Source organism: Bacillus rossius, chromosome 1 (genome assembly GCF_032445375.1).
Source record: "Bacillus rossius redtenbacheri isolate Brsri chromosome 1, Brsri_v3, whole genome shotgun sequence".
Classification (NCBI taxonomy): Eukaryota; Metazoa; Arthropoda; class Insecta; order Phasmatodea; family Bacillidae; genus Bacillus; species Bacillus rossius.
In genome coordinates, this window is record NC_086330.1 from 345,897,827 (window position 1) to 345,924,636 (window position 26,810).

General features: G+C 36.2%; 1 protein-coding gene across 3 annotated transcripts in view; it reads left to right on the top strand.

Moving 5' to 3' along the window:
- Window positions 1-26,810, top strand: part of LOC134528163 (uncharacterized) — a 107,104-nt gene that overhangs the window by 54,549 nt on the left and 25,745 nt on the right. For all 3 annotated transcript variants that reach the window (XM_063361516.1, XM_063361515.1, XM_063361517.1), the window contains exons 15-20: window positions 3,006-3,299; window positions 5,419-5,589; window positions 17,581-17,763; window positions 22,870-22,983; window positions 23,077-23,194; window positions 25,300-25,519. In XM_063361516.1, the coding sequence (XP_063217586.1) occupies window positions 3,006-3,299; window positions 5,419-5,589; window positions 17,581-17,763; window positions 22,870-22,983; window positions 23,077-23,194; window positions 25,300-25,519 (1,100 nt within the window). The remainder of the gene's footprint in view (window positions 1-3,005; window positions 3,300-5,418; window positions 5,590-17,580; window positions 17,764-22,869; window positions 22,984-23,076; window positions 23,195-25,299; window positions 25,520-26,810) is intronic.

A 26,810-nucleotide genomic window follows, 5' to 3' on the forward strand; every position in this document is an offset into this window, starting at 1 on the left:
GCCATTGCCCATTGAACTTAAAAGGTATTTCCTGTACAGAATTTAGAGACCTCGCTCGGGCTGTAGTGTCCCAATATTAGGAATTCAATGTGAACAAATTTGATGGGAATGGTTGTGAGTGAGGCATATTGCAAAAGGTATAGAATCTGCACATAATGTGAATGGCATCCTAGCTGTAATAGGTGTAATGTTTTAAGCCAGGGAAGTGCATTCCAGACTGGTAATACCCACTTCATACTCATGCAGCCAGGCTTATAATTAGAGACACGGAAATTTCGCGAATCGCGATATCGCGAAATAACACCGCAATTTACCTTAATTCGCGACAAAACACCGAAATCGCACAGCATCGAGAAATAAAACTGATAATAATGAATTAGACCACCCATGCAAGACATCGCTAAAAACAAGTAAACACGACGTTCATGGCACATCGCCATTTTTCTAAGTTCCAACATGGCCGCTTTGTAGTAATGAAAGTAAATAATGATTTACAGTATTCCCGTCACGTAATCATGACAATTTGAAACGAAAGCAGTAATTGCAATCATAAACTAATTAAAAAGAGAAAAATGTACCTGAGCATCAACACAAAGTTAATAAAAATTACCGGCAATGTTTTCAACACAATATAGCTGCCATGATTTTCAACCCACTTCTTTGCTGCAAACTGTCGCCTTACAGCTGTATTTACACATTAATCTTGTAGGGAAATATAAATTTTTAATTCTTCCTTTCATGTTGAACAGTTAACAACCTCATGCTTTCAACTACGTTTGACTGGCTTGGCAACCTACTCGTTAGAGCTGTAGCAAACCGTATGTATTCGGTACTGACTGAGTAACGGGTGCGCCATCTAGTTTCTAGTAACGAAACGTTACACACGGCTGGATTTCGTTACTCGCATTTTTCGTATGGTTTACGCATGCGCGCGCATATTCGATGAATTTACGTTACAAAGAACGATGTTTGTTTAATAAGTAAAGTATAATATGGAAATTTGTCGTCCAAGTTTTTTACTGTTTATAAGAAAGTATTTTTTACAAATTAGAAATATGTATGTTTTTGTTCTTTATTATCGCGTATTTTCACGTTTTTTTTTTGTTTTTATCTTAAAAGAGAGAATATAATAAAACCGCTCTAATTAGATTTAATTGTTTCTTGGTTAACAAAAACTGTTAATTATCAAATATTGTTAATTGTTTATATTCTATTTATTATTATTTACGAGACGTCATACTGTACGCGTACGCAATACGACTCAATTCGTTGCTGCAACATAACATAGCATGTTATGCGGTATCAGAAGTAACGAGTAACGTAGCGACACGATAGTAACGAGTACTAATTGTTATAGTAACGAATACATACGGGTACAGTTTTTTTCGTTACTTTTACACCTCTACTACTCGTAAACATGAACACATGGCACTACGCCGATTGATAAGCAAAATCAGTGACCTTTAACTGCCGTAACTACACTTCTCAGCAAATGCAATACGACTGCAGAGCAAGTGAATACGGCGTCAACGGGACAAAGAATAGCAGCAAGAAATATTAAAAGAATACTAAGTTGAGACATGCCGTGCCGAGGCAGCGCGCTAGGCGGCACCGGGCCATGCCGAGGCAGCGCGCTAGGCATGACCGGGCCGTGCCGAGGCAGCGCGCTAGGCGGCACCGGGCCGTGCCGAGGCAGCGCGCTAGGCGGCACCGGGCCGTGCCGAAGCAGCGCGCTAGGCGACACCGGGCCGTGCCGAGCTGTTTCAAGCCCACAATTTTTATTTGCCAATAGTGTTGACTTTAGAGTGCAGTATACGCCGTGCCACTATTATTTAGCCAAGCAAAACTTGTAGGTCATAAAACCATTCTCAAAAGTTAAAGTAAACATGAAAAACCAAAACAGCGAAATAAAACCGAAATTTGATTTTTTCAAAACGAAATTTAAGGAAAAATAAAACCATTTTTACGGGACTCTACTTATAATGCCTCAAAGTGACATGGAAGGTCGGGAATAGAATGATCACATCCCTGAGAACTCGACTCTCCGTCACTTTGCACAGTATCCATTTATGATGATGAACTTATATTAACTTTATTTAAAAAAAAAAAAAAAAAACAACATAAAATCCCTGTTTATACATTTTTAACAAACAAAATAGAGGTTAGGCCTACCCAGCACCCATTGACAATGGCTGACTACAGGCATAGTTAGTAAAGATTATGTCCGAATCCATGAACTGTGTTAGGTTTTCATAGATTTTTGTTTCTGTAATCAATGAAACTACTAAAAATACTGAGGTTCAGTTAGCTTTTTTACATGGTAACAAACCACGTTTTATATTTAGGTCTATTTCATTTTTGAAACAGGAGATTTTAGTGTTATTGTTTTTATGGTTAATATATTGTGTTTATTCTTAAAAAAAAGAGGTATTATTTAACAAAATGAAACTAAAATATTTTTTATTTCACCAAAATAGTCTTATTTAGACTGAGACATAATGCATTTATACAATAAAATATTTTGTAATAAGCATGTCCTGAAAGAACTACTCCGAAAAATAAAAGTAAATCGGCATAATTTTGTGTTTTTTTTTTTTAAAAAGGGGCCAATGTGTTTAATGTAATATATATAACTAAGAGTTTGAAGATCAAACAAAATATTAATTTTTTACATTCCATTTAGTTTATGCATTTTGGTACAAAAGTCATTCTAAATAATTACATTCACTGAGTTTACGATAATAAAGGATTATATTTATGTGGTTTGAGATAAGTTTTTGTCAAATTGGTGGTTGATTTCATGTTTTTAGTTACATTTCGGTGCTAAATGGGGTACAACTTGTATTTAATTGTTACGTGTGGTATTTACATACTTTGTGGTGCTATTTTGGTTTTATCACAATTCACCCTATGATCTTATCTCTGTCTTATCATAATACCTAATGTGTAAGTGTACGTGGGCATGCCTGGAAAGCACAGCTACCAAGGGAGGTCTCTCGTGCTAGGGGGACAACCAGTCCGTCAGCACCATGGAGATGCTGCCTCAGAGCATCAGAGACGCGCAGCAGGCGGGCGGCTCGGCCAAGCGCAGCAGGAAGCGAGTGGCGGAGACCCCGGCCGCGGTGGCCGGCCCCGCTTCCAAGCAGCCCAAGCGGGTGGCGACCCCCCCGCAGACGAAGGCCGTGGTGACCCCCCCGCCCCCGGAGGAGCAGGTCTGCCTCGACTCGTACTACTACGGCAGCATGGAGGGAGACGCGGAGAAGATCAAGAATGAGTTCAAGAACACTCTCGATATCAAGGTGGGCGGCAAGTGCATGTTTGTGGTTTCTTGCTCTCTTGTTTTCAGTATTATTTTTTTTTGCCTCATCATTAAAATCGTCAATGTAACAAAATTTTAAATCGGTAAAACTTCCCTACAGCTTCATTTTAGTTTTAATACCACTTTATACATAGGCATAAGTTTTGAATTGATGAACTTATATAGGAATAACAAAGTAAAAATATATTTATATTTTTTATGTTGTCACAATTAGCAGAGTTTCAGATTAGTTGGACTCTTGAAAAAACAGTGATAATGCATATACTCCAAGTTACTGGAAAACTATCTGAAATTTAATTAGAGTCAGCACGATGTCACAGCCTGGAGATTAAATCCTTTCGCCCTGAATTTTTTCAATTTTTTTTTGCTGAATTTTCAATTTTGAGATGCAGTCAGCTCTCTTCAATTCAGCATTCATCAGTTCTGCACATTCTGTAGTTTGGCACTAATCTATCTGGTCGCAGTCAGAATTTTTCCAGGTGGATTTAGGTGTTATGTAGTTGGCCTCACCATCAGGTAGTTACTGCAGTAACGCTTATCTGTATTTTTTTATTTCTATGCATCAGATTATTAAAACTTAAGTATAATTGTATAGTATAGTAATTTTTCTTCGGTATTATAGAGGTATTTTATACCTTATTGCAGCCAGTAGTTTCAAAACAGGTTACAGCCTCTAACCTGTGGAAAAATTACTGATTACAGTGAAACCATTTTAAGAAAAACCCACGTACAAAAATTTTCTGCAGAAGTAATTGACCTATAAATAAATATAACTTTATCCACAAAATGTTTTTTTCCAAAGTACTTTGAGAAGCTTCTTAACAGATTTTACTGTATTTTACAATTGGTAACTACTATATTTGTCATAAGTATTAACCTATTCCACAAATGTTGACAACAGCAAGTGCCCCAGTTGCTCCTATGTCCTGTTGAGCTGTGAATGATGTGCTGTGTTGCAAGTCGTTGCTAATACTGAAAAGACCAAGATATTGGGTCTAATACACCTTTAAATAACTTATGTAGGTATTTACAGTCTTTTGTTTGTGCATATAAATGTTGTATGCATGATATAATTTTTGTTCCTTAATGTACAGTGATACTCTCTATTTGCGTTCTTGATATTCAAGTTTTCCCGCAGTTAACAACAGTTTTTGTAGGTCCCTTTTACATATTATTAAACGTAATGCAATTCTTTGTCTTTATTTAAAATTGCGGAAATTACTTTCTTCCTGCTATTCATGTTTTATAAACGACGTAAAAACTGGTCCATATTTATGTAAAACTCGTTGAAGACATTCTTGCACAATACAATTTCCTATCAGATAAGATCAATTGTTTCTGTTCCGCCATTTTTACGATAAGGTGTACTATGTACGTTATTATTTCTCATGTTGAAAACTTTATTTCCTATATAAAACTTTTTTAAACACTTAAATCCATTATTCGTTAGGGAATTACAGTTACCTGTTCCATTGCTGCTGTGTAGCATGCATGAAAATGTAGCCAGCATTGGTTGTATCATGTTTGGCTAGGTTGATGCCTGTATAGAGTGCGCACTCATAGTCTAGTATCAATATCGATAGCTCCCAAATTGCATTCAGCATGTGCGCTCCGTATTCAGCCGAGTAAAATATTAATGATAGCCCACACTCTTTCGGGGTAAGAATGTACGATAATTATAGTTACCTATAAAGTAGTACGCAACATTAATTCAGTCTCACATTTGGGTTGTGGTTTTTGTTGTCATTTTATTTTATGTTGATACAAAATAAAATTTTGTTTTGTAATATTTATTTACTAGTTATTTAGGGACAAACAATTAAATACGAAACTAGAATATTTGATTGATGTGTAAATGCTCTTTTGTAAACTTTTTAACCACCTCAATTTTTTGTACATTTTTATTCTACTTTATAATATAAGAAAATGAATTATTATTCAATAATAAATTTTACTTTTTGTGGTTTTTTTGTGTGTTGTATTTTTCACGTGGAAAGTGCTATAATTTGAGCCTTCTGTAGTTTTTCAAGTAGGAGTAAACAATTTTGTAAAGATTTGATGAAAAAAAATTTTATTTTTTTTGTACCGTATGTTCGCAGTGCTGTGTCTGCCACCGGAAGTTTGTGAACAACATTACCTTGATGAAACATCTTTTGATGCACGTGCAGTCGAACTCAGAATTCACCACGGAGCTGAGCGACCTCACTCAGTGCAAGTATTGTCTCAAGTCTTTCCCCACGCCGTTTTCCATGCAAACACATATGGAGGAGGTGAGTCTTATTTCTTTACTTGGATGAATACTTGGCATCATGTGTTTTCAGAAAGTGATTGCACAGTATTTGCCTTTAAGAAACGGGAATTATTAATTCAATTTATTTTATTACATTTGTGACATGCATGTTAACAACTAGTAGCCTTAAACTGTAACCACAATCCATAAACAGCAATAACACAAAAATACTTACAGAGTTATAGACAATTACTGAAAACAAGGACATAATTACTAGAACACTAGACAACACTTGATAACTGAAGGTCATGAGACTAGGGATGGGGCGACCGAATCCAATATCCGCCGAATCCGCCGAATCCTAGGGATTCGAAGATTCGGCGGGTCTGATATAGGATTCGTCAAAGGATTCGGTTTTTTACTATTTACGGAAAAAAAAAATATAGTAAAACTCGCTTACGAGGTCCCGCATGTTAGGTTTTGCCATATAAAGCATTTAAATTGCCCGAGGTCTCATCATTTACGCCATTAAATGTGTGATATAAAGTCCGTTAAATTTTTTTCTGAAACTTCCTGTCTCAAATAATGGCGCACATAAATATGAAGAAAAGACAAATGAACAACAACATACGAAGAAATATGGATGATGTACCTTAACTACAGTACAAACCCAATAGTTATTTTAAGATAATTACCATAATAAGATCTAAAGATTCTTTGTATAATACCATAATTACTACAGAAGCATGATAGCTACCATATTTGCACTATAGTTACCGTAACAACCGAGATGTATATTTACCGTGATAGTAATGTATTATTTATTTATGACATATTAAATTAAAGAACATTGTTGAAAAAAAAGATGTTGAACTTTCATATGTACAGTTGGCACATGTTGCTAAGAAATAATGCGATGTGAAAGAATGCAGTACTACTACGAAAAGTGAAAATGGTACTCGTGGATTTTTAGGTTATGACAGTCTCTTTCGTTTTTCAGTAATATCGGCCGAAAATTAACAAACGTACTGTATCGGAAGTCGGCAGCCATGCCGATTCAACTAAATATTGGCAAAATCGGCTTCTTCAATACAGCTCTACATTTAATGACATGAGTAAACATATTTCAGACTTCAGGATATTGAAAAAGACTTTAATTTCCATGTAGGTTTATGTGTGTTATGTTTTTTTTTTGCAAGTGTAAATTGAATGAAGTAAAATGCTTTTATTTTTATTACTTTCAATTGATTAACACTTTCAAGACGACACTCGTACGTGATACGAGCAGAGTACTTCAAACTGTCAGTCGGCACTCGTATACTATACGAGCACCATATTTCTGTTTTTTTAATTACGTTATCTCACATCTTGCACGAGTGCCGACTATTTTGGGTCTTATTTTAGTTCTTTGCGAGTCCGTTTGTGGCTCTAGTTTACAGATTCGTTGACTCAGGAGGCTTGTATCGTTATTCTTGTACATCGATGCGTCAGTTGCTGACTGCTAGTCTTTCGTTCAACATTAGATTGCGCAGTGCCGTATTTGTTTGTGGCATGTGATAAGTAAACGTATTTCTTTAGCTGAAATATGATATGGATGATCCACGGGAAACTGTAGATACATTTGTGGATGATTCTGGTTCAGATATAGATAACAGCGATGCCGACGCATCATATATACCAAGAGAAAATGTATCCAGCAGTGACACAGGTATTTATCTTTTCAGCCAGTGTAAAAATAATTCCTTTGATTATCCCTGCATTTTCTGTCGTTCTTGGTTTATTACAGCTCCTACTCGCTAGTGCTTGTATAATATTATTTCAGATAAACATTTCCGAAACTATTTTATTTACTGTTGTTCGAGAAATTTCAAAAGCACTGTATTGAAATGTATTTCATACTTGCATTCATAGAATTTTTTTTTCATTCAACAAAGGTAGATTCTATACAAAAATTAGTTTGAAAATTATATAGAGTTGTATATATTACAGCCTATGTCTTTATTACGTTTCGTAAAGCTTCCTTTTCTCTTTTCATTCAATAGTGGTACTGTATTGAAGTATGTTTGAAATTACACGCAAATCAACCTAGGCCGATGTTGCACGTTCGTAAATCTTCATTTTACATGTCAGCATATTATTTATATTTTTTCCGATATTAGTAAATGCTTTTCTTGCATTTCAGATGAAATACAAGTGCAGCGTTCACGAAAACTGCTAAAAAATGCACCATCTACTTCAAAAACTGATGACAGTGAGTGGTCAGAATCTGAATCTCAGAAACCAGACCAACCGATTTTTCAGTCGTCTTCTTCCGTTGCCATATCCCTGGATGACAACTGTACTGAATTTGAGTGTTTTTCTATTTTTTTTGATACTGGCGTGATGAAAAATATTAGGAACGAAACTAACCGGTACGCAGCTTCTCGGATTGCTAAAATGAAACGTCAAGGAAAATTGAAAAAAAAAAATCAATGTGGCACAGATGGTTGACAGTGAAATTGTGCGACATATATAAGTTCTTTGCAATTGTGTTACACATGTGTATTTTGAAACTGCCAGACATAAATGATTATTGGACAACAGATGCATTTCTTGCAACACGATTTTCGAGAAAACTGCTCTCTCGTGATAGATTCAAGGGCATTCTTTACATGCTGCATCTGAACAACAATTATTACTATGTCAAGCGCGGTGAAGAAGGTCACGATCCCATTTATAAAGTTCGACCTTTTTTTGATTTTTTTGTAGACAAATGCACACGGAGTTTCAAACCCTATGCTAATCTTACTGTAGATGAAGGGATTTGTCTGTTTCGAGGTCGGGTGGGGTTTCGGATCTACATGAAGAATAAGCCAAACAAGTATGGCATCAAATTGTTTATACTGTGTGATGCTGCTACAGGTTACGTTCTCAATTGTGAGATTTACACAGGAGCTCTTGGTAACAAGGACAATAGTATACAGGCTATATTTGAAAGGCTGTGTAAAAATTATTTTGGCAAGTGGCACTGCATCTTCATGGACCGTTTCTACACGAGTCCATCACTTTTGAATTTTTTGTGGGGTAAAAAAACACTGGGAGTCGGTACAGTGATGAAAAACAGAAGAGGACTTCCATCTGTTTTCAAAACAAAAAAATTGAAAAAAGGTGAAACTCTATTCCGACGAAAGGCACACTTGCTTGCCTGCAAATGGAAGTCAGCAAGAGATGTCTATTCGATGTCGACGAAGCATGCAGCATCGTCGTCTTCGGTACAAGTGAGAGCTAGAGGTTGACCAACACAAGTAGTCAAACCAGACATTATCATTGATTACAACTTGAACAAAGTTGGTGTGGACAGGGCTGACCAACTATATAGTTACTACCCATTCCAACGCAAGACTATAAAATGGTGGAAAAAACTCTTTTTCCACATGTTTACCATGGCTGTCATCAATGGCTACATAATTTTCAAGGAAAGGACTCACACAAAGAAAAGTTTGAAGAGCTTCGTCAAAGCAGTTGCGCTGATGTTAGCTGAAATGGGAGGAGGAATGACTGAACCACGCCCAAAACCACCATCTCTGAATGTTGACAGAACTGTTGCTCGCCATTTTGCTACATATGTCCCCGCTACTGCAAACAAAGCCAATGCAACACGATACTGTAAAGTTTGCTCTGATCGGGGTTTGAAGGAGACTGGCAAAAGAAAAAGGAGGGAATCCAGGTTCTGGTGTGAGGACTGTGGAGTTGGACTGAGCTTTCCTCAGTGTTTTATAGATTACCACACACGTGTGAATTTTACATGAATGATTCACATTTTGTAAAAATACAGATAATATTTGTTATATATAATAGGTATTATATTTTATATTTTTTTCCATATTATAGTAATAAGCAGTTTGTCTCCGTAATGTTGTCTTTGGTGTGTATGTGGAATAATTGTGTCAAATTTGAAAAACGGCAAACACAAGCAGTAACTAGTTTCACAAAGGAGTAATACCTAAATGACATGTCAAACTTACGTACTTTATTATGGTATAAAATATTTATAATTGGAAAGGAACATACTTTCCGGAGATATAAAATATATTCAGGACGGAACATGAAAGGAGAAGGATAGAGTGGTGTGAGTATTGTGGGGAAGGACAGTGTTTTTTTTTATTTCCATACAAATGTAAATAATTGTGTAAATATAATTTTGTGATAACTGTTATTCTATTTGTTGTGTGTGTTTCTAGTTTAGTTGATTATTTTCACTTATTGTGACATGAAAGAAAGCTATTCTTTTCATACTCTTGCATTAGTATATGAGAAAAAATTTCTTTCAAAACTAAAAACAATACTTTTTCAATAAAAAGTTATACAAAAGGTAGTACTAAAATTTTTTAAAGTGATATATAGCTAACAAGAACAAATTTCAAACTTTCTAACCATATATAAATCGTTTATGCAGGAGAAAAACTTATTTTACTAAAAAAATGTGAAAAAGTGTAAAAAACGTCAGTCGGGCCCATTAAACAGTGTATGAGAAGCTAGTCTTGAAAGTGTTAAACTTTAATGACCAGTTACAGATATTTATGACACTAATTTTGAGGTTAATAAATTTACTAAAGCATTCCAGCCAAGCAGGTTGCCAGCGAGAGACGCTTCTCTTTTGCTGGAAACACTATCTCCAATCATAGAGCTAATTTAACTCCTGAACGTGCAGAACAAATTATTGTTCTGCATGATAGATTAAAGAACAGAATTTAATACTCTGTGACAATCTCTCTCAGAATTATTGTGCTGAAAAGTGGAAATGTTGAAACAATGTGAATGTACTTTTCAAACAACATGATTTTTGGTGCTAAGTTTGTTGAAGCTCAGTAAGGACTCCAGAAAAATTGACAAGGATGAAATTTTCCCAAAGATATGTTACATTTACACAAACATATACTTGGTTATGTTAGTTGGATGATATCAGTTACTAATGAACCAATGGAAACAGGTAAGATTCAATGGAAAAAAATGTTATTTTTTTCTAGCAGTGCAAAATGTAAACACACACTGTAAATAGTTACCCAAAATTAATAAGCCCACTTCATTTTAATACTTTATTCAAACATTATACTAAGGTTAAGATAAAAATAATTTCCCAAAAGTGTAACTGTACCACAAAAGCTCGAGCTCAGCTCGAAGTAAAATTCTTAGGCTCGCAGACCTCTAGCTTATTTATAGAAAAAATCCTAACCGCTAATCTGTACTAAAACTGAAATTTCTCAAGAAAATTTTTTTGTCTTTATATACACTTAGGCTATACCAGAAATGTACCAAACTACATGTGATAAAGTCAAGGGACTTTTAGTGCAAGCAGGACATTAGATATGTGGACATCATCTTTTAAAAGATTCGGGTTTGGGTTCGAGATTCGGCAATTCCAGTTGAGGATTTGAGTTAGGATTCGGATTCGAGCAAATCAGGATTCGCCCCATCCCTACATGAGACCAATTTTAAATTATTAAAGAGATAAAAAAGTTTATACACCTACGCTTATTTAGGTCCTAGGGAGTGATAACCGTCCAAGTGTCTTAAGTCACGTGGAAACTAGCATCCATAATAACTAGGGAAGGGAATTTTTCGCGGTCGCGAATTATTCGCGAATTCCGAGGCAAAATGTGAATTATAGCTTAGTCACAAAATATAGCAAAACTTGCACATTATTGTTAATAAAAAAGTTTTGTGCTAGACGAAGGAAAGGTTTGTGGAGGGGAGGGGAGAGGAGATAATTGGAGTGGAGAAAGGAAAATGTAGGAGGGAGGGAAGAGGGGAAGGACATCTGCCCTCCTCCCTCCTTTTCTGATGGGAAATATCCGGTGTCGCATGCCGAATATAAGTTATTGTGAGGAGTTTATTAATTAAAGTGAATTCTTTGTGTGGCACATTTCAACATAGTGCCGGTACTCCTGGTTCCACCACACTACAACAAGACACAGGAAATTTTGTGGGAAAGCTCAGACGCTATTGTAATATTGCATCATTAAATCCTGTAAAGCTAGACAGGAAGAGTGCTTTTTTTTTTTTTTTTTTTGCTGTCGAGCCTTCATTAACACGCTAACGTACGCAACGTGGTCTCTCGTATACACACATGCACACACACACACACACGGGACACGGCTCTAGTACACCCATAGAGTAAGTAAAGGGAGAGGCGCCACTCCCATAGTAATGATCGTTTGCTTAAATTTGTAAACAAAACCCTTGCGATCATACCATTTCTTTGCAACTTGACAACGAAAAAATTACAGCCAGATACAACCTGAGAAAGGTTTAGCGCGTGATAGTTGGCACCTTTGTAGTCACCATATTTTATATTTTTTCAATAAAGGATACAGATATTGTGAAATTTCTTTATGTTAGTCCTTATAATGGGACGTTAAACTATTTCCGCAAAAGAAAAAAATTTCCGCAATAGAAAAAAATACCTTGGTTCAACGTGGATTTGAACCCGCGAACACCAGGCCTGAGAATACTCGATTCGTTACGCCTTTAACCGCACGACCACCATATCATTTTAAAGATTTGGTTACAAGTGTGTGTACTTATAAATTATTTTTCTGCACTAGTAAAGTCCAAATTATATAATTAGATTGAAACTGATGATCGTTTAGTAATGAATTTTAATTCTGTTTATTATATTTATTTTCCACAATTATATATTTTTTTAATTTTCAAATTCAAAAACTACAGAAGTAGCTAGCAGGTAAAATGGAGAACGACAGGCCAACGTCCTCTAATTTTCGTTTTCGGCAATATGCCACGCAGCAATTTAAAAAATATAATCTTTCACTTTCAAATCCCATTATTACCACGAGACAATACAAAGATGGCCGTATGTAATTATAATAACTGGATATGTAATAAACTAAAGAGATCAAAATTCGTAATATTTTTTTTTCCGATGTTGGTGAAACATGGTATGATCTAATTTTTAAGGATTCAGTTTGTCCTATCTACTGTCACCCCCCTGAGTACACCTTACACAGGGGCTGGGTTATTTTTAGAATTACCCCTCTTCCGAAAGCCAGCCTAGCGGCCGTAAATGAACAGAGTGGAGGGGGAGGGGAAGGGCTTCTTGAAACGGCCGAGCGAGAAAGAGACAGAGATAAAGGGAGCATATCATCCGCCACCAGACCCCTTCCCCCTCCCTTCATTCTTTCTCGACAGCTAACTGTGAGTCATTGTCCGCCGGCGCCAGCGGCCAGCATAACGGCCCTCTCCCGCTTAGCAGTAGAGAGGGGGTGAAGAAGGAAGTGGAAAAGAGGGGGATGACGCAGACTGGCTTGGCGCGTGAAATTGTAAAGAAGAGGGCAATAGTGACAAAGAGAGAGACAGGTGGTTGGAATGCAAGCAGGAAGACGTCACTGTTGTTAGGCGACTATCTTTTGGGCTGCTCTACTCTAAAAATAGCTTTGCCTCCCTCGTCTTCAACACACTTCACTACACCCCTCGCAACCCATCCGGGAAGCAAAACGACCTGCGCAGTGCACCTGCCCGACAGCAGTCACGGTAAAACCTGCCTAGCGCACGTACGTATGTAGATGTAAATAAACAAATTGTCTTGTACTACTGGCAAATATCGGTAATTTGATAATGGTGAATTAAAAACATTCTAAAGGTGATTTTAAGTGAGAGTAGGTACTGAAAATGCCGAACAATAAATTAATTGCTCGTGACAGGGCATTTCAATATCTGAAAAATGGATTCTATTGCTCAGATAGTCGCACCGTAATGTGCAAATTTTGTAAGTGTCAGGTTGCGTGGGAACGTAAAGATTCTATAGAAAAACACCTAAAATCTGCCAAGCACATCTGTGCAGAAAAAGGTTGCCCTGAATCAAAATTACAGACTTCGATCGCTACATGCTTCAGTAGTGCGGAGAGGAAGAAAAAAACTGCTGAATACCTCGGCAAACGAGTGACGGAAACTTTTCTGAAAGAAATATTCCGCTAAAAAAACTTGAAAATCCGCATCTGAAAGATTTCCTGATCGAGTTTGTTGAAGGTGCTGGTGATATTCCTTGTATAAGAGTACTAAAAGAAAAGCATCTTCCATCATTGCAGCAAGAGAGAGAGGATGTAGTAAGAGAAAAGGTGAAAGACAAACTTATAGTAATTCTGTGTGATGAAACTACGGACTCAAGAGGAAGCTGTGTATTTGTTGTGCTATTTAAAGTAATTGATAGCAGTGACAAAATTGATACTGTTGTTGGTGATGTCCATAGTCTGGAAACAGCCAATGCAAAGAACTGCTCCAGGGCTATTTTGGATTCCCTAAAGAAGTACAACATTGACTTTGACAACGTGTTAGCGCTTGTTTCGGACTCTGCCAGATACATGGCAAAGTGTTTTGACACACTAAAAGACATCATGGCCGACCATGTGCTCATTGTGCAATGCTGGGCTCACAAGCTCAATTTAGTTGTAAATGAGCTTGGAAAAAACCTCCCTGAGCTTCAGAAGGCTCTTGCCAAAGTAAAGTCAGCATTTTTAAACACACGCAAGAGAAAACATTTGTTTAAGAAGTTCCTGGATGAAAAGTTCCCATGTGAGGACATTCCCCTGTTTCCAATGCCAGTGTTGACGAGGTGGTCTTCCTGGTACGACTCCGCCTCCTACCTCACCGACAATCTTGATGCCATTGTCGAATTTTTGACCAGTGATGAAATTTCCTGTATCAACAACACTGGAGTAGAGTACTTCACTACGGCATCAAGGGATGATGTTAAATGTGTGAAAATCCAGGCAGTTTTTGTTAAAGAAGTGTGTGAGGCTACTGTACACCTTATCAAGAAACTGGAAGGGTCATCATAACCCTGCAGTCACACACTCAGTGGTGAAATCCGCAAAATAGAGCAGGTTTTGCAGCTTGCTACAAGCGGAAACTTTGGGCAGAAACTAAATGAGCTCTTGATTGCTTGTGAAAAAGCTGTCTTCAAAGGAAAAATCACATCTGCCTTGGTGACAGCAGCATCACATGCATCAACAAAACTCCTGTCATTAAAGGCAGGTGATCCTTCTCAGAAATTTTATCAACATGTTGCTGTATTTGATCCCTCGGAAATTGTGCTCGAAAGCATCTCTCCCGAACTCGGCAAAAAATTGAAAAAGCTCTTCTTGCTCTCTAAGCTCTGTGAAGACATTTTACTTCAAGGGTACAAGGAACTGCAGTTTCTTGTGCCAAAAAAGTTGAGTGAAAACCAAACTGTTGACATTGTTTCACTCCTTATGGCAGTTTCAGTGAACCATCCTGACTTTGCTCGTGCTGCTTTGCAGTCTGTGTGGTTACCATGTGCTAACGTTGACTGTGAAAGGTTTTTTTTCTAACTACAACAACATTCTAAGTGATAAGCGTCATCGCCTGAAACAAGAAAATGTTGAAATGTTCACTGCAATTTATTTTGAAAGTTAAACTTCGCTGTTTCCTCAGACATAGACATGTTAAAAAGAAAATATTATTCTCCAAGTGTTTCAGTGTATTACATTGTTTTTACAAGTATTTTCTAGGGGTTGTCTGTGTATTTTTTAAACTTTTTTTTAGTAATTATTTGCAATAAATTAAATGTTACCGTAAATGCTTTGTTTTCATATGTATTATGGCGTTTCCTCAGTTAAAAAACACTTCCCCATTTATTAATTCACAATTGGAAGCATCAGAAGGTTAAAATTGTTTATACATCATGAGAAAACTATTGCGGAATCATTAAAACACTTAATATGAAAACACCGATTTTCCCTTCCTGTAAGTACCGCTTTCTGGGTTTGAAAATACCGCTTTATGCCACTTGAAAGTACCGAAAAATTCCCTTCCCTAATAATAACTATAAAAATTGACATAAATTTGTGTAAATTAGTTATTTGTGCTTGTAAAGAGAGACAGAAATGTTTGCTGCAATTGTGTGGCAGGCATTAGAAGGAGCCGTGTTTTCTGTAATCAAGGCAGTTTAATAATTTATAATACTGTATTTACCTGAGAGAAAAAAAATGTGAAAATATAATGCGACCCCAAACTTTTTTATCATTTTACGGAAATAAAAAGACTTTATGGATTGGAAATCTCAATCCAAGTACATAGCATTTGATAATTATTAAAATTGTTATATTTTTTCAATTTTTACTGGACCCTTTCTGGTGCCCCTTTTGGCGGTAGTAAAACACCAAGCTGCCGTAAAAAAAATTTGTGTTTTTTGACATCTTAGTTCTAAAGCTGTTCAGAAAGTAAATGGATGTGGTGATATACGGTTGGTGACCTCTGGGAGGGTGTAAGAGGAGGAGGAGTGGGTACCTTCCCCAGCAGCCACAGGGAAGAGAAGCAGAGAGAACCCAGTGACAAACTTCATGTGCACCCTCTTCATCCTGCATCTGTCATCTGTTATCTGTCACGCCTACACAAAAGTTCACAAGCCCCGGACTAAAGTGGCGTGAGTGATGCAGTTTATAGGCAGAGCGTGTAGTTTTTCAACTAAGGAGAAGTTAGGTATGGAGGCTGTAATTGTCAGCAGTCTAAAGTGGCAAAAGTGACACATTCAAGAGGCAAAGCCTGTAGTTTTTCAACTTAAGCTGTTCCCAATAGCATGATACAAGTTTGCGATTATAATGCTACCCTCACTTTTAGTTGCCATTGTTTTGTTAAAAATCGTAGCATTATACCCAGGTGAACATGGTATTTAGCACAGGTATTATGTGAACTTTGAACTCATATGGTGTAAATGTATTTTAATTTTGGAGACATTTTAGTTTATCTTTCTGAAATTGATGGTTTGTTTTTAAATGTTCGAAATGAATGAAGTAAGTCAGGACGTCTCGGTGACATTTGATTTTTTAGAGACATTATAAGGTGGTGTGATGCAAATGGAGCTCTGAAAGAATGAGAATGGGTGTGGGAAATGGGAGCACCCAGAGAAAACTCACCACTCGACGGTAATGTATGCCACGTTTCCCACATGCAGAAAATCTGAGTTTGACCCTGTCAGAATCCGAAAATGAATCATCTTGCTAAAGAGGCTGGTGTCAGTTGCAGATTCAGGTAGGGCTTTAGTGTCCTGCCTAGTTAAGGTGTTTTTGTGTTGGTGAGGCAGGATAATAAGTGCAATACTCGCTGGTGTTTTTAGCATGGTGTTGCCTTTAAGCACAAGCCTCTGTCTTTTTGTTGTGCATAGCATAGTCCAACTATGATATTTGAGTGTAACCATAATATTATATGGTGGAGAAATTAAGATAAAGATGTAATGCTAGTCCTTTGATTGCTCTCAAGAACTTATACTGGGAATTTCATGCCTATTTGTTAGAATTTCATGCCTAGTTGTTACTATGAAAACACACATTTTAGCCATTTCCACTCGTCAAAAAATACAGTTTAAAAATGAAGTACTTAAACACAACTACTCATCCATCCTCAGTGTATTCTTAAATGTTTTTTATAAACAGACTCTACTCTGGTATCTTAAGCAGTTTTCAAATCTCGTGATAGCTCTGCACACTGTATGTGTGCCTGGTTAGTTTTATGGATTGCAGCTTACATTGGATAAAATCACGTTTACTGGTGATGGCAATAGTTGTTCATTTAGTGCCAGACTGTGCCTTTTAGTTTATTACATTTTATTAGTATAGTAAACAATTTTAAATACTCTTAATAGCATTTGGTACGTAAAATATCATGTGAAAAACTGTTGAATAAAGCATAATTTTGTAATTACATTACCAGATTCAAATATTGCCTACATTTTTACATCTCTTTCTTGTGGTCTCATAAATATGTAGCTGATAGAGTGGTGCCGAGTGGTTAGATCACTCGGTTCCCAACGAGGAGATTGGTATTTGATTCGAGGTAGGGTGGATCCTGGATTTTTAAATAATAAAAAGCTAGGTGGACGTTGCTGTGAGCTGGTGCGTACAGTTGTTTCCTTTGACCTTTCATTGTGTCAGTGCTCCATTCACGTCTCGTGGTCCCTGACAACCGTGGTGTTGACGAAATGTCGAGCTGTGTTGAAGCCGGTGGTGCGGGTCTGGCGCAGGTGCACATGAAGGTGACGACCACGAGCCTGGTGTGCCGCATCTGCGAGGAGAAGTTCAAGGACCGCATGTCGCTGATCGGCCACATGCACAAGAGCCACGTGGCCACGGAGCTGCCGTACGAGTGCGGCGTGTGCCGGTTCCGCTCCTCCCTGCACAAGGACGTCGTCGACCACTTCTACGAGGTGCCGACCGTTTCTGACCAGCGATTACTAGGGATGGTGATTTTTTGTTTTCACGAAATAGATGCGAAAATATGCTAAATTATATTTTTTCCGCTATAAAATGCGAAATCTAGACTATTCCGAGATAAATGCGAAATCAAGGTAAAAAACGTTGATTTGTCTTCACTCTACACAATTTATTTACCGATTGTATTTCGTTTCAGTTCAGTATCAAAAGAAACCAACATTTTATGGTGTATTCAGCACAAGTATCTTATTGTCACGTCATTCACAACACTTTTGTTTGTAAATATTGAATGAAAAATGGCCATCCGTGACTCGCGATTGTAAACAAAGCAAAGAACAACTAGCTGGAAGAGTGTCCGTCATCTTGCAGAGTACAAGTTTTTATGCCACCATATTGCGACATCTCTGCTTTGCCGCGCCCATTTTCTGTCTGTGTTTCACGTGAAAGCCGCGTTCTTGTGTAGTCTGTGGAAGGTTGTGTGTTTACAAATACGTGCATACTCGTGAATGTGTTGTATACTGTTATTTCTCGTGGTAAAAATGGGACGAAACGTAATTTCCATTCGCGATCGCATAAATGAATACAAAAGTGAACCGTTCTACGAAAGTGATACGAATATTTTAATGCGCAATTTATGTAATTGCCGTCTGGAGTGGGAAAAAAAAAGATGTACTTGAAAAGCACATTAAATCTGAGGGACGTCAGGCTGCAAAAAAAAAAGATTCACCGAGAAATCGGATGAAGAAAAAAAGTCGGTAAAACTGCAAGCAACGGTTTCTGGCATGATCGAAAACCAAAAGAAGGCGAAAAATGAAAAACGAGTTTGAACACTGCTAAAAAATATTTATTGTAATTTTAAGTAGTCAATTTATTGCACTCATAAGTGCTAAAAGTTGTTTGGAAACCTGCCAAGATAGGCTATCTTTGTAGTTGTGTTAGATCTTTATTTCTGTGGTTGTTAATAATTAATATGTGTATTATTTAATGCTTTTTAAAAGTATACTTTTCTTCAGTATTGTAAAATGAGAGAATTGGCTAAATCTTGTTTTTAAAAATGCTACAAAATGCTAAATTTCAAATTCAAAATGCTAAATGTTATTATTTTAAATGCTATAAATCACCATCTCTAGCGATTACATGTCGGAATGGCAGTTCCTATGGTTTATCTAATGAAACAAAGAACAGTCTTGACATGATGTTAAGTGTAAATACATATCACTGCAAATTCAAAACCTTGTAGCTTATACGTCAGTTTTTGGTGATTTGTACTTAGTTTTCACTGTAGCTGGGCAGGATGCCAGTTTTTTTTTTTTTCCAGAAAAAAAAAAATCAACAGCGAATGTGTCTTTCCCAAAATGTTGGGCAGGAAATTAATTTATTCTGTTAGGAGAAGGCGCTTTAAGAATAAGTATATATTTCTATGTGCTAAACTTATCTAACTATTTTTCAAACAAGGCATGACACTCTAATCTCATTTGATACATGGATGGAATCAAAAATGTGCTGTTTTTAGCAGTTAAAACTAAACTATTAATGGTTACGTAAAAAATATTCACAGGCATAATCGTACGAAACAAGCACATTATTCAGCATATGAAACATAAATCAAATATTCATAGTTATTTTGCTTGTGTCTCGAAATGGTAGCGGAATGAACTCCACCCACAATTGAAAATACAAATTTTAGACATAGTAAACACATAATGAACAGTTATTTGTTCGTTTAGTATCACAGTTTTTCACAATCATACAAACCTAAGTTTTTCCAGGGTTTTGCAAATTAGAAGTTTTATTGATTAATTAAATGATATAATAATAATTCATCAATGTATGTTAAAGGCTGCACACAACACGATTAAATGAATTTAGTTCATGCTAGGGTTGACTTAAAAATTGGCACTTAAGTTTCCAAAAAAAACTGTTAAATAAATATTCAAATAACTGTTCATTATGTGTTTGATATGGAAAAAAATTAACAAAATTTGTTTCGACCATGGGCTACACCAACAAAATCAGGGGAACTGTTGGTTATGGACAATATTTGAACGTGGTAGTTAAAACAATGTTTAAATCAAAGTTACGATTTATCTACCATGTGCACACAGTATTAGCTTACTTGCTTCATTTTTTTTAATGATACTATAGATGTTGCGACTTGGACCTTGAAAGCAGCATAAAAATATGTAAAAGTAAACAAAAGTGCCGGAATCTAGTGAAAATTTCCTGTAAATATGTTTGTAACATTGCCAAATGGGTACATGGCCATCTTAAATAACTAAAATGGGTGAATAACTTGGGTTTATTAAAAGTATAAATGCATATGAGGTAAATTTATCTCTATTGCACACATTATGCTCTTTGTTATAATTTCACGGTTATCATAATGTTAAATAAGGTTATCCTTATTTTGTGATATTATGTGGTCCTTGAATATTACCTGCCTCTTAACAATTTATACTACTATATTTGGGTTTACACAAAAAAAAAAAGATAATTTTTCCTTTCAAATAGAATGGAAATTTTAGAAATAGGTAACCTCAAATAATTTTTGATCCCATTCCTTTTCCAGCGGGAAATTTTTTCCAAATCCTCTAGTTTAAATCAGTTTTTATCAACAAAACAAAATTAAATTAAACTACACTAGAGCCTCGATAATCCGAGCTTGATGGGACCGGGGCCAACTCGGATTATCAGAACCTCGGATTATTGGAAATACGAATAAAAACACGCAAAATCAATTTCTAATAAATAGTATGTCGATGTTTTAATAAAAATAAAATACAAACATATTGAAAGGCAGATTAGAAATATATACATAATTATTATTTTTTAAAATAATCTATTATTGTTTTTTGTTTTTTTAATGCTCCTCGCTTCTCAGCTGCTCGTGTGCTCCACTTCTTAAAAAACATTACGTCATTTGGCGTGACGTCATCTTGCTGCTCCACGTATTCGAGTGCCTTTTCTAAGCGTAGAAACCCATCTGCATGGCTAATTTTTTTGTTGGTTTCTTCTTCCCCTTGTTCGTCTTTTTCGGTGTCCTCATCCCGGTTGTTGACCATTTCAATAATTTTCTCATCTGTCAATTCTTCAATTTCATCACTGTCTAACCACTTCTTAACCTCTTCAGCACTGGATTCCATTTCGCAGCCAGGGATTGTCACCATTAAATTCAATAGAGTCATATTATCACAGTCATCTTCAACTGTTTCTTCTTCTTCACTTTGTGAAACTCTCGGTTTTATAAGTTTTGACCAGGATTTCTGTATAGTTTCCTGTTTAATTTCTGACCACGCATCAACTAACCAATAGATAACGTCTTTTATATTAACTGTTTTTAGCATATCTACTAATGAAATTTCTTCTTCTTGCAAAATATGTCAGAAGCATGCGTCTGTACTTTTTCTTTATTGTCGCAATGACGCCTTGGTCCATAGGTTGAATGAGGCTAGTCACATTTGGGGGCAGGAAAACAGTTTTAATTTCATCACTTGAAAGCTCTTCTACGTTTGGATGGGATGGAGCGTTGTCAATAACCAACAGTGCTTTTCTCGGTAATTGTCGTTCTTTTAAAAAAGTTTCTACTGAAGGAACAAATTCCTCGAAGAACCAATTTTTAAAAATGGTCGTATTCATCCACGAGTTCTTTTGATTTTTGTATGCGACGGGTAGTGCGTTCATATTTACATTTTTAAAAGCTCTAGGTTTTTTTGATTTTCCTATCACCAAGGGACGAAGCTTATGTGTCCCAGAGGCATTGGAACATGGCATACCAGTAATTCGTTCCTTTCTCTTTTTATGCCCAGGAGCGGAAATCTCGTCTTTGGATGCTAGACTCTTGTCAGGTAGCATTTTAAAATTTAACCCAGTCTCGTCACAGTTATATAATTGATCATGTGTGTAGCCCCCTTCTTCGATCATGCTTTGAAATTTTTGAACATAGTTTTCAGCACCAGCAGCATCAGCTGAAAGCTTTTCTCCTGTGATATGCAATTGCCGCACACCGTATCTTTTTTTCCATTTATCCAGCCATCCTTTACTGGCATTAAAATTGCTTTCACCTTCTTGTAATTTATTACGAAAATACTGCGCTTTTTCTTGTAATATAGGCCCAGAAAGAGGGACACCTTTTTGCCACTGTGCTAAAAACCATGAAAACAAAGCTTCACTTGTTTTTTCGTACTCACTTTTTTTCATACGAGATCTGGACGTTGTAGCCTGAGAAAGATTTTTTTGAGTTTGCCATAACTCCAATTTCTGTCTGTTGCGCCTCCAGTCACCCACAGTAACAGCACTCACTCCTAAATCACGCGCAATTGTTTTTAGCGGCTCACCTTTATCAACCCGCGTCAGCGCTTCTAATTTATCACTTAATGATATTTCAGTATGTTTTCTTTTACTCATACTGGTTCGTAATAGAACTGGGACGTAACTACATAGATGTGCTCACGGCGAAGAACTTATGGAACTAACAATTACCCTCTGGAGGGAACGCGGGGAAGTGACGAGGGGGCGGAGGATCTAGGCCGACGGAGAAAAGGGGTTTCCCCCAATGTTATAAAAATAGATGCTTGCGACTTCTGACAGGGGTGGGCCGCTACCTGCTATGTACAGTCACTTACCCAACTCACCCCATCAGGCCTTCCTCCTCAACATAGCCCTGGCCGTCCCTACATGTATGTGTGTTTGCAAAATTCATATTTTTTTTCTTTCTCATAACCCCCGAAACTGACTCGGATTATTGGGAACTCGGATTATCGGAGCTCGGATTATCGAGACCCTAGTGTATGGTTTTAGTGTAAAAATAGCATGTTTTTTTTAGATGTCATTTAAATGAATTAATATTTATCTCGTAATAGGTGCACCTTTTAATGTAATATAAACTATCTCTATTGTAGTTTTTTTTTTCCAATTTTTGCAAGGTATTTCCTTTTTTTATAAAATAATTTATTAATTGAAGTTAAAAAAAATTAACTGTCAAAATTTACAGTAGCAAAACTTAATTTTTTGCCCTTTTTATAATGAACTGATAAAAATGTATTTACTGTTCTTAAAATGCTATGCAAATGGTTCATGTGAAATTTCTTTTATTGGTTTAGGTACATAATGGTGGTGAGAAGCTTCAGTGCCCATTTTGCCTGAAGATTGTGTCTATTGGTAACCGTGGGAAGAAGATATCAGCCAATGTTAACTTCTACTTGAACCATATGCAGGTGAGACAAACACAAAAATATTAGCCTACGTTTCTTTTGTGTGTAATTTTACATGTTAAGCCTCTCTGATATGGTCTTTTTTTTTATTCACAGAAACATCAGCGCAAGTCCATCACTCGAAAGTGCAACAAGTGCACTTTGTGGTTTGTGCACAAGGGCATTCTCAAAGAGCATCAGATCAAAGACCACACTTCCTTCATGGGACAGACAGGTGATCACTTTAATCAGTCTGGTTACAGCTATGCTCTCATTAGGGGTCTGCAAGTACTAGAAAATTTGGAATTTGAATCAAATAATTGTACATTCGATTCAACATTTTGAATCAAATAATTTTTCAAATAATTTGTTACCTATAGCTACTAAAATAGCCTACGGAAATTTAGTTTTTATTACCTGTCACAACTGTCCATAGCATCGTATCATAAATCCTGGCCTTTAATACAGTAAAAAGTACGTTGAAACTCATTTTTACGTACCCGGGATTTATGAATTCCCGTGATTGGCATATTTTTTTCTTGCACAGTGTTTTTTTTTTTTTCGTATAATATTAATGCATTACTTTCTTGTTTCACACGAAAGAATTTCCTGCAATTTATGTTGCAACAGCGCTGCATTCACTAGCAAATCATATGAAAAGTTTAAACGGAACAAGTTAAAAGTGAATATGTAGTTTGAAATTTATTTATTATATATGTTACTGCGTATGCTTGTGATTACGGCAGCTTAGTTTTCCTTTGTAAACAACTTTTTGTGTGCCACTTGCCACGGTGAACCTATACGGCCATGAATCCAAACTTTGATTGACGACGAAAAAATTAAGTTCATTTTGATATTTCTTCCCTTTTAAACTTTAATTAATAATGCATTAAAATTAAGTTGTCTACTGGGGTTTTTGTGTAAATAAACAGTGGATTACTGTGCCATTGTTAAAAGAAGTTTTAAATTAACATACCAAATCCTATAAATATGGCAGCGTCATGCATGTTCGGCAGTGTTCGTTTAACCACCTCAGATATTTAGGAAAAACAGTTGGCAGCACTTAATTTAAAAAAAATTGTATTTGAAGCATTACTTTGTTCCTAATTAGTTTTCAAAGTAGTTGCGTTTGTTAAAAAGAATATTTCCGATGAAAATCTTAAATTATTATATGTTAATTGCAATTTACCCAAAGTCCAAATATGAATTGTGTGCATTGACTGCTATATCTCGGCACACTATCTCATTGCACATGTTTTCAGAATTATTTACATTGTATATATCATTATCGTCTATGAGTTTTTAGTTGAATGACCTAAAGTTATCATTATGACCAAATTAAAAACATTTAAGAGAAAATTCAGTGTGTTGTAGCAATATTACGAAGGTGACAGTTATCCAAAATATTTGTATTGTTTACAGAAACTAAAAACACCAATAGGTTAGTACATGTTAACTTAATCTCAAATTGTCATATATTTACATTAATTCCATCAATAATATGTTACATATTTAAAAAATTTGAAGACCCATTAAATTAAAAATTATTTAATTTGGCTGCCATAAAATATAATAAATTGGTTGTCTTTTTACATACCTGTGCTAAGGGCAGGAATGGTTAATACAAAATGCCCTTATTCAAGAAATTCTTACTTTTATTGTGTTTAAAAAAAATTAATTAATTATTTCAGTACATAACTATCTTTCATTTTACATTTGGCATAAATTTTTCTTGGACTCCTGAGAAGAGTAAAATAAAATTAACTGAATTTTTGTATTCAATTTAAAATAAAAAAAGTTTGTTATTCGTGAATAACTTGATATTTGATTCTAAATTTGATTCAAGTGAAAAAAAAAAAAAAACAGTATTCGCAGAAGTGTAGATCTCATGTTTATTTGGAAAATGGTGTGAAATACAGTAAAAACTGCTCCTTCAGATGCATATGATTACAAAAAAAAATTACCGCCAAGTTCTCTGCATTTAAGTAACGCCGAAAGTTTATTAGACCCATTTAGACTCCGTAAATGCGAAAATGTCATTAAATATTTGGTTCTTATAGATATTTATGGAGGCAGTGTTAATGAATCCAAGTCTTATTTATAAAATACATAAACCTTGAAAGATAAAAAAAAAATTGGTATATTTTGTAGAATTGTGACAAGACCTACATATGAAGTTCTTGCTGTTGTAGAACCATTTTAATGTCTTGTAAGTTAGGTAGCATTTCAATTAAACTATCTTATGTTTATTTATTAATTTAAAACAATAATATTTTTCTGAATCATTGCGTGCGAGCCTATTTGAGCACACTACATTAGTGTACTATTTTTTTCTCGCAGGCACAAAGCCGTTCAGCTCGAACTCGGATGATGTGATGATGTCGCGACCGGCAGCGTATCAGAACAATCAAGGTCGTGGTCCGTTGGTTCGGAAAGGCTCCCCTAAGCTGCGCACCTCGTACAACATGAAGAAGTTTGAGGAGATGAAGATTGTGGGTGTGGACCCAGGCTCGCGGTGCTGCGAGTGTGAGGGAGACATGATGGGCGAGGACCATTTCATGTGAGTCAAGCTTTAAGTAATGCTTGCATACATGTGGATAGTACTGTATTAGTAGAGACTAGGTTTTATAGTTTTATTTTTAGTCCAATTTTGTTTATAAAGCAGGATTTCCATGTTATTGTTATTATTTTTATAAAAGCTTTTTTTAATACTCACTCCACCAAAATAGGGGTAAAATTTATAAGCTGTATTTTTACGGTAAATTTTTTAAAATAAATTGGTTTAAAACGGATACATTTCAGAACAATAAATATTAATTAGTGAGCATTTGTGGTTTAAAATGGATCAATAAATGAAGAATAGTACAAAAATTAAATTAATTTTTCTAATACATGCACTTTGGTACGATTTTTTGCTCAGAAATAACTACATACCGTGAATTTCAAACATTAAAATATTAATTTTTTTTTTTTTTTATGATTTGGTTTAAGGTTTGGTTAAATGCTACTTAATTCCATGATATAATTTGCATTTTGTTTCTATATGGTGTATTAACTTGCATTTCGGTGTTATGAGGTGTTTTGACTTGTTTTTCGGTATTACAGTAGAACCCCGATTATCCGCGACTCGATCATCCGATTCGCGGATTAACCGCGATTTATGTCCATCAAGCTTACTTCTCCGTTATTTTATTAGCACCGACTGTACTGAAGTGTGTGGGTTGCAACTAGTGCTTGGCACACAAGATAAATTCAGCCTATCACTTGCTGACGTGGTTCAGTGATACGACGGTGTTTGTTTATTTCAAAACTCAGCTAAGAGTGAACGGAGAATAGATATAACGACCCCTCACGGTTCCCGAGATTAGGGTCGTAATAGACAGTGGCGTCTCGTCAGGGCAAGCAAGGCAAGCAGTGCTTGCCCAGGCAGTTTCCAGACAATGTATTTTTTAAATAAATATTTTATTCAGAATAGTATTTTACTTTGGCTCGTGCAGTTAGGTGTATGTATTTTTTACATTATCTTCTTGGGACCCAATACTGTGCGCTATAAGAAAAGAACTCGTTGACACACAAAACATGCTGTTTAAGAAACGTTGCTAGGTTTAGAAGCGCTGGTAGGACCGCTTTCAGCAGGAAGGCTGCCGCAGTAGTTTCCTTTCGGAAGGGGGGTGGCATGGTACAAAGGTTCGAGGAGGGGATTGGCTGTAAAAACACGTGGTAGAAGCTACGAAGGTAGCGCTTTCTTGCCGAACTGAAGCGAACATGGCCGAAGCAGACGGTGGAATTCTTCCGCCGACTGCTTCGGCTTTGTCCGCTAAAGTTCGGCAGGGAAGGTGGCGAGGTCGCGT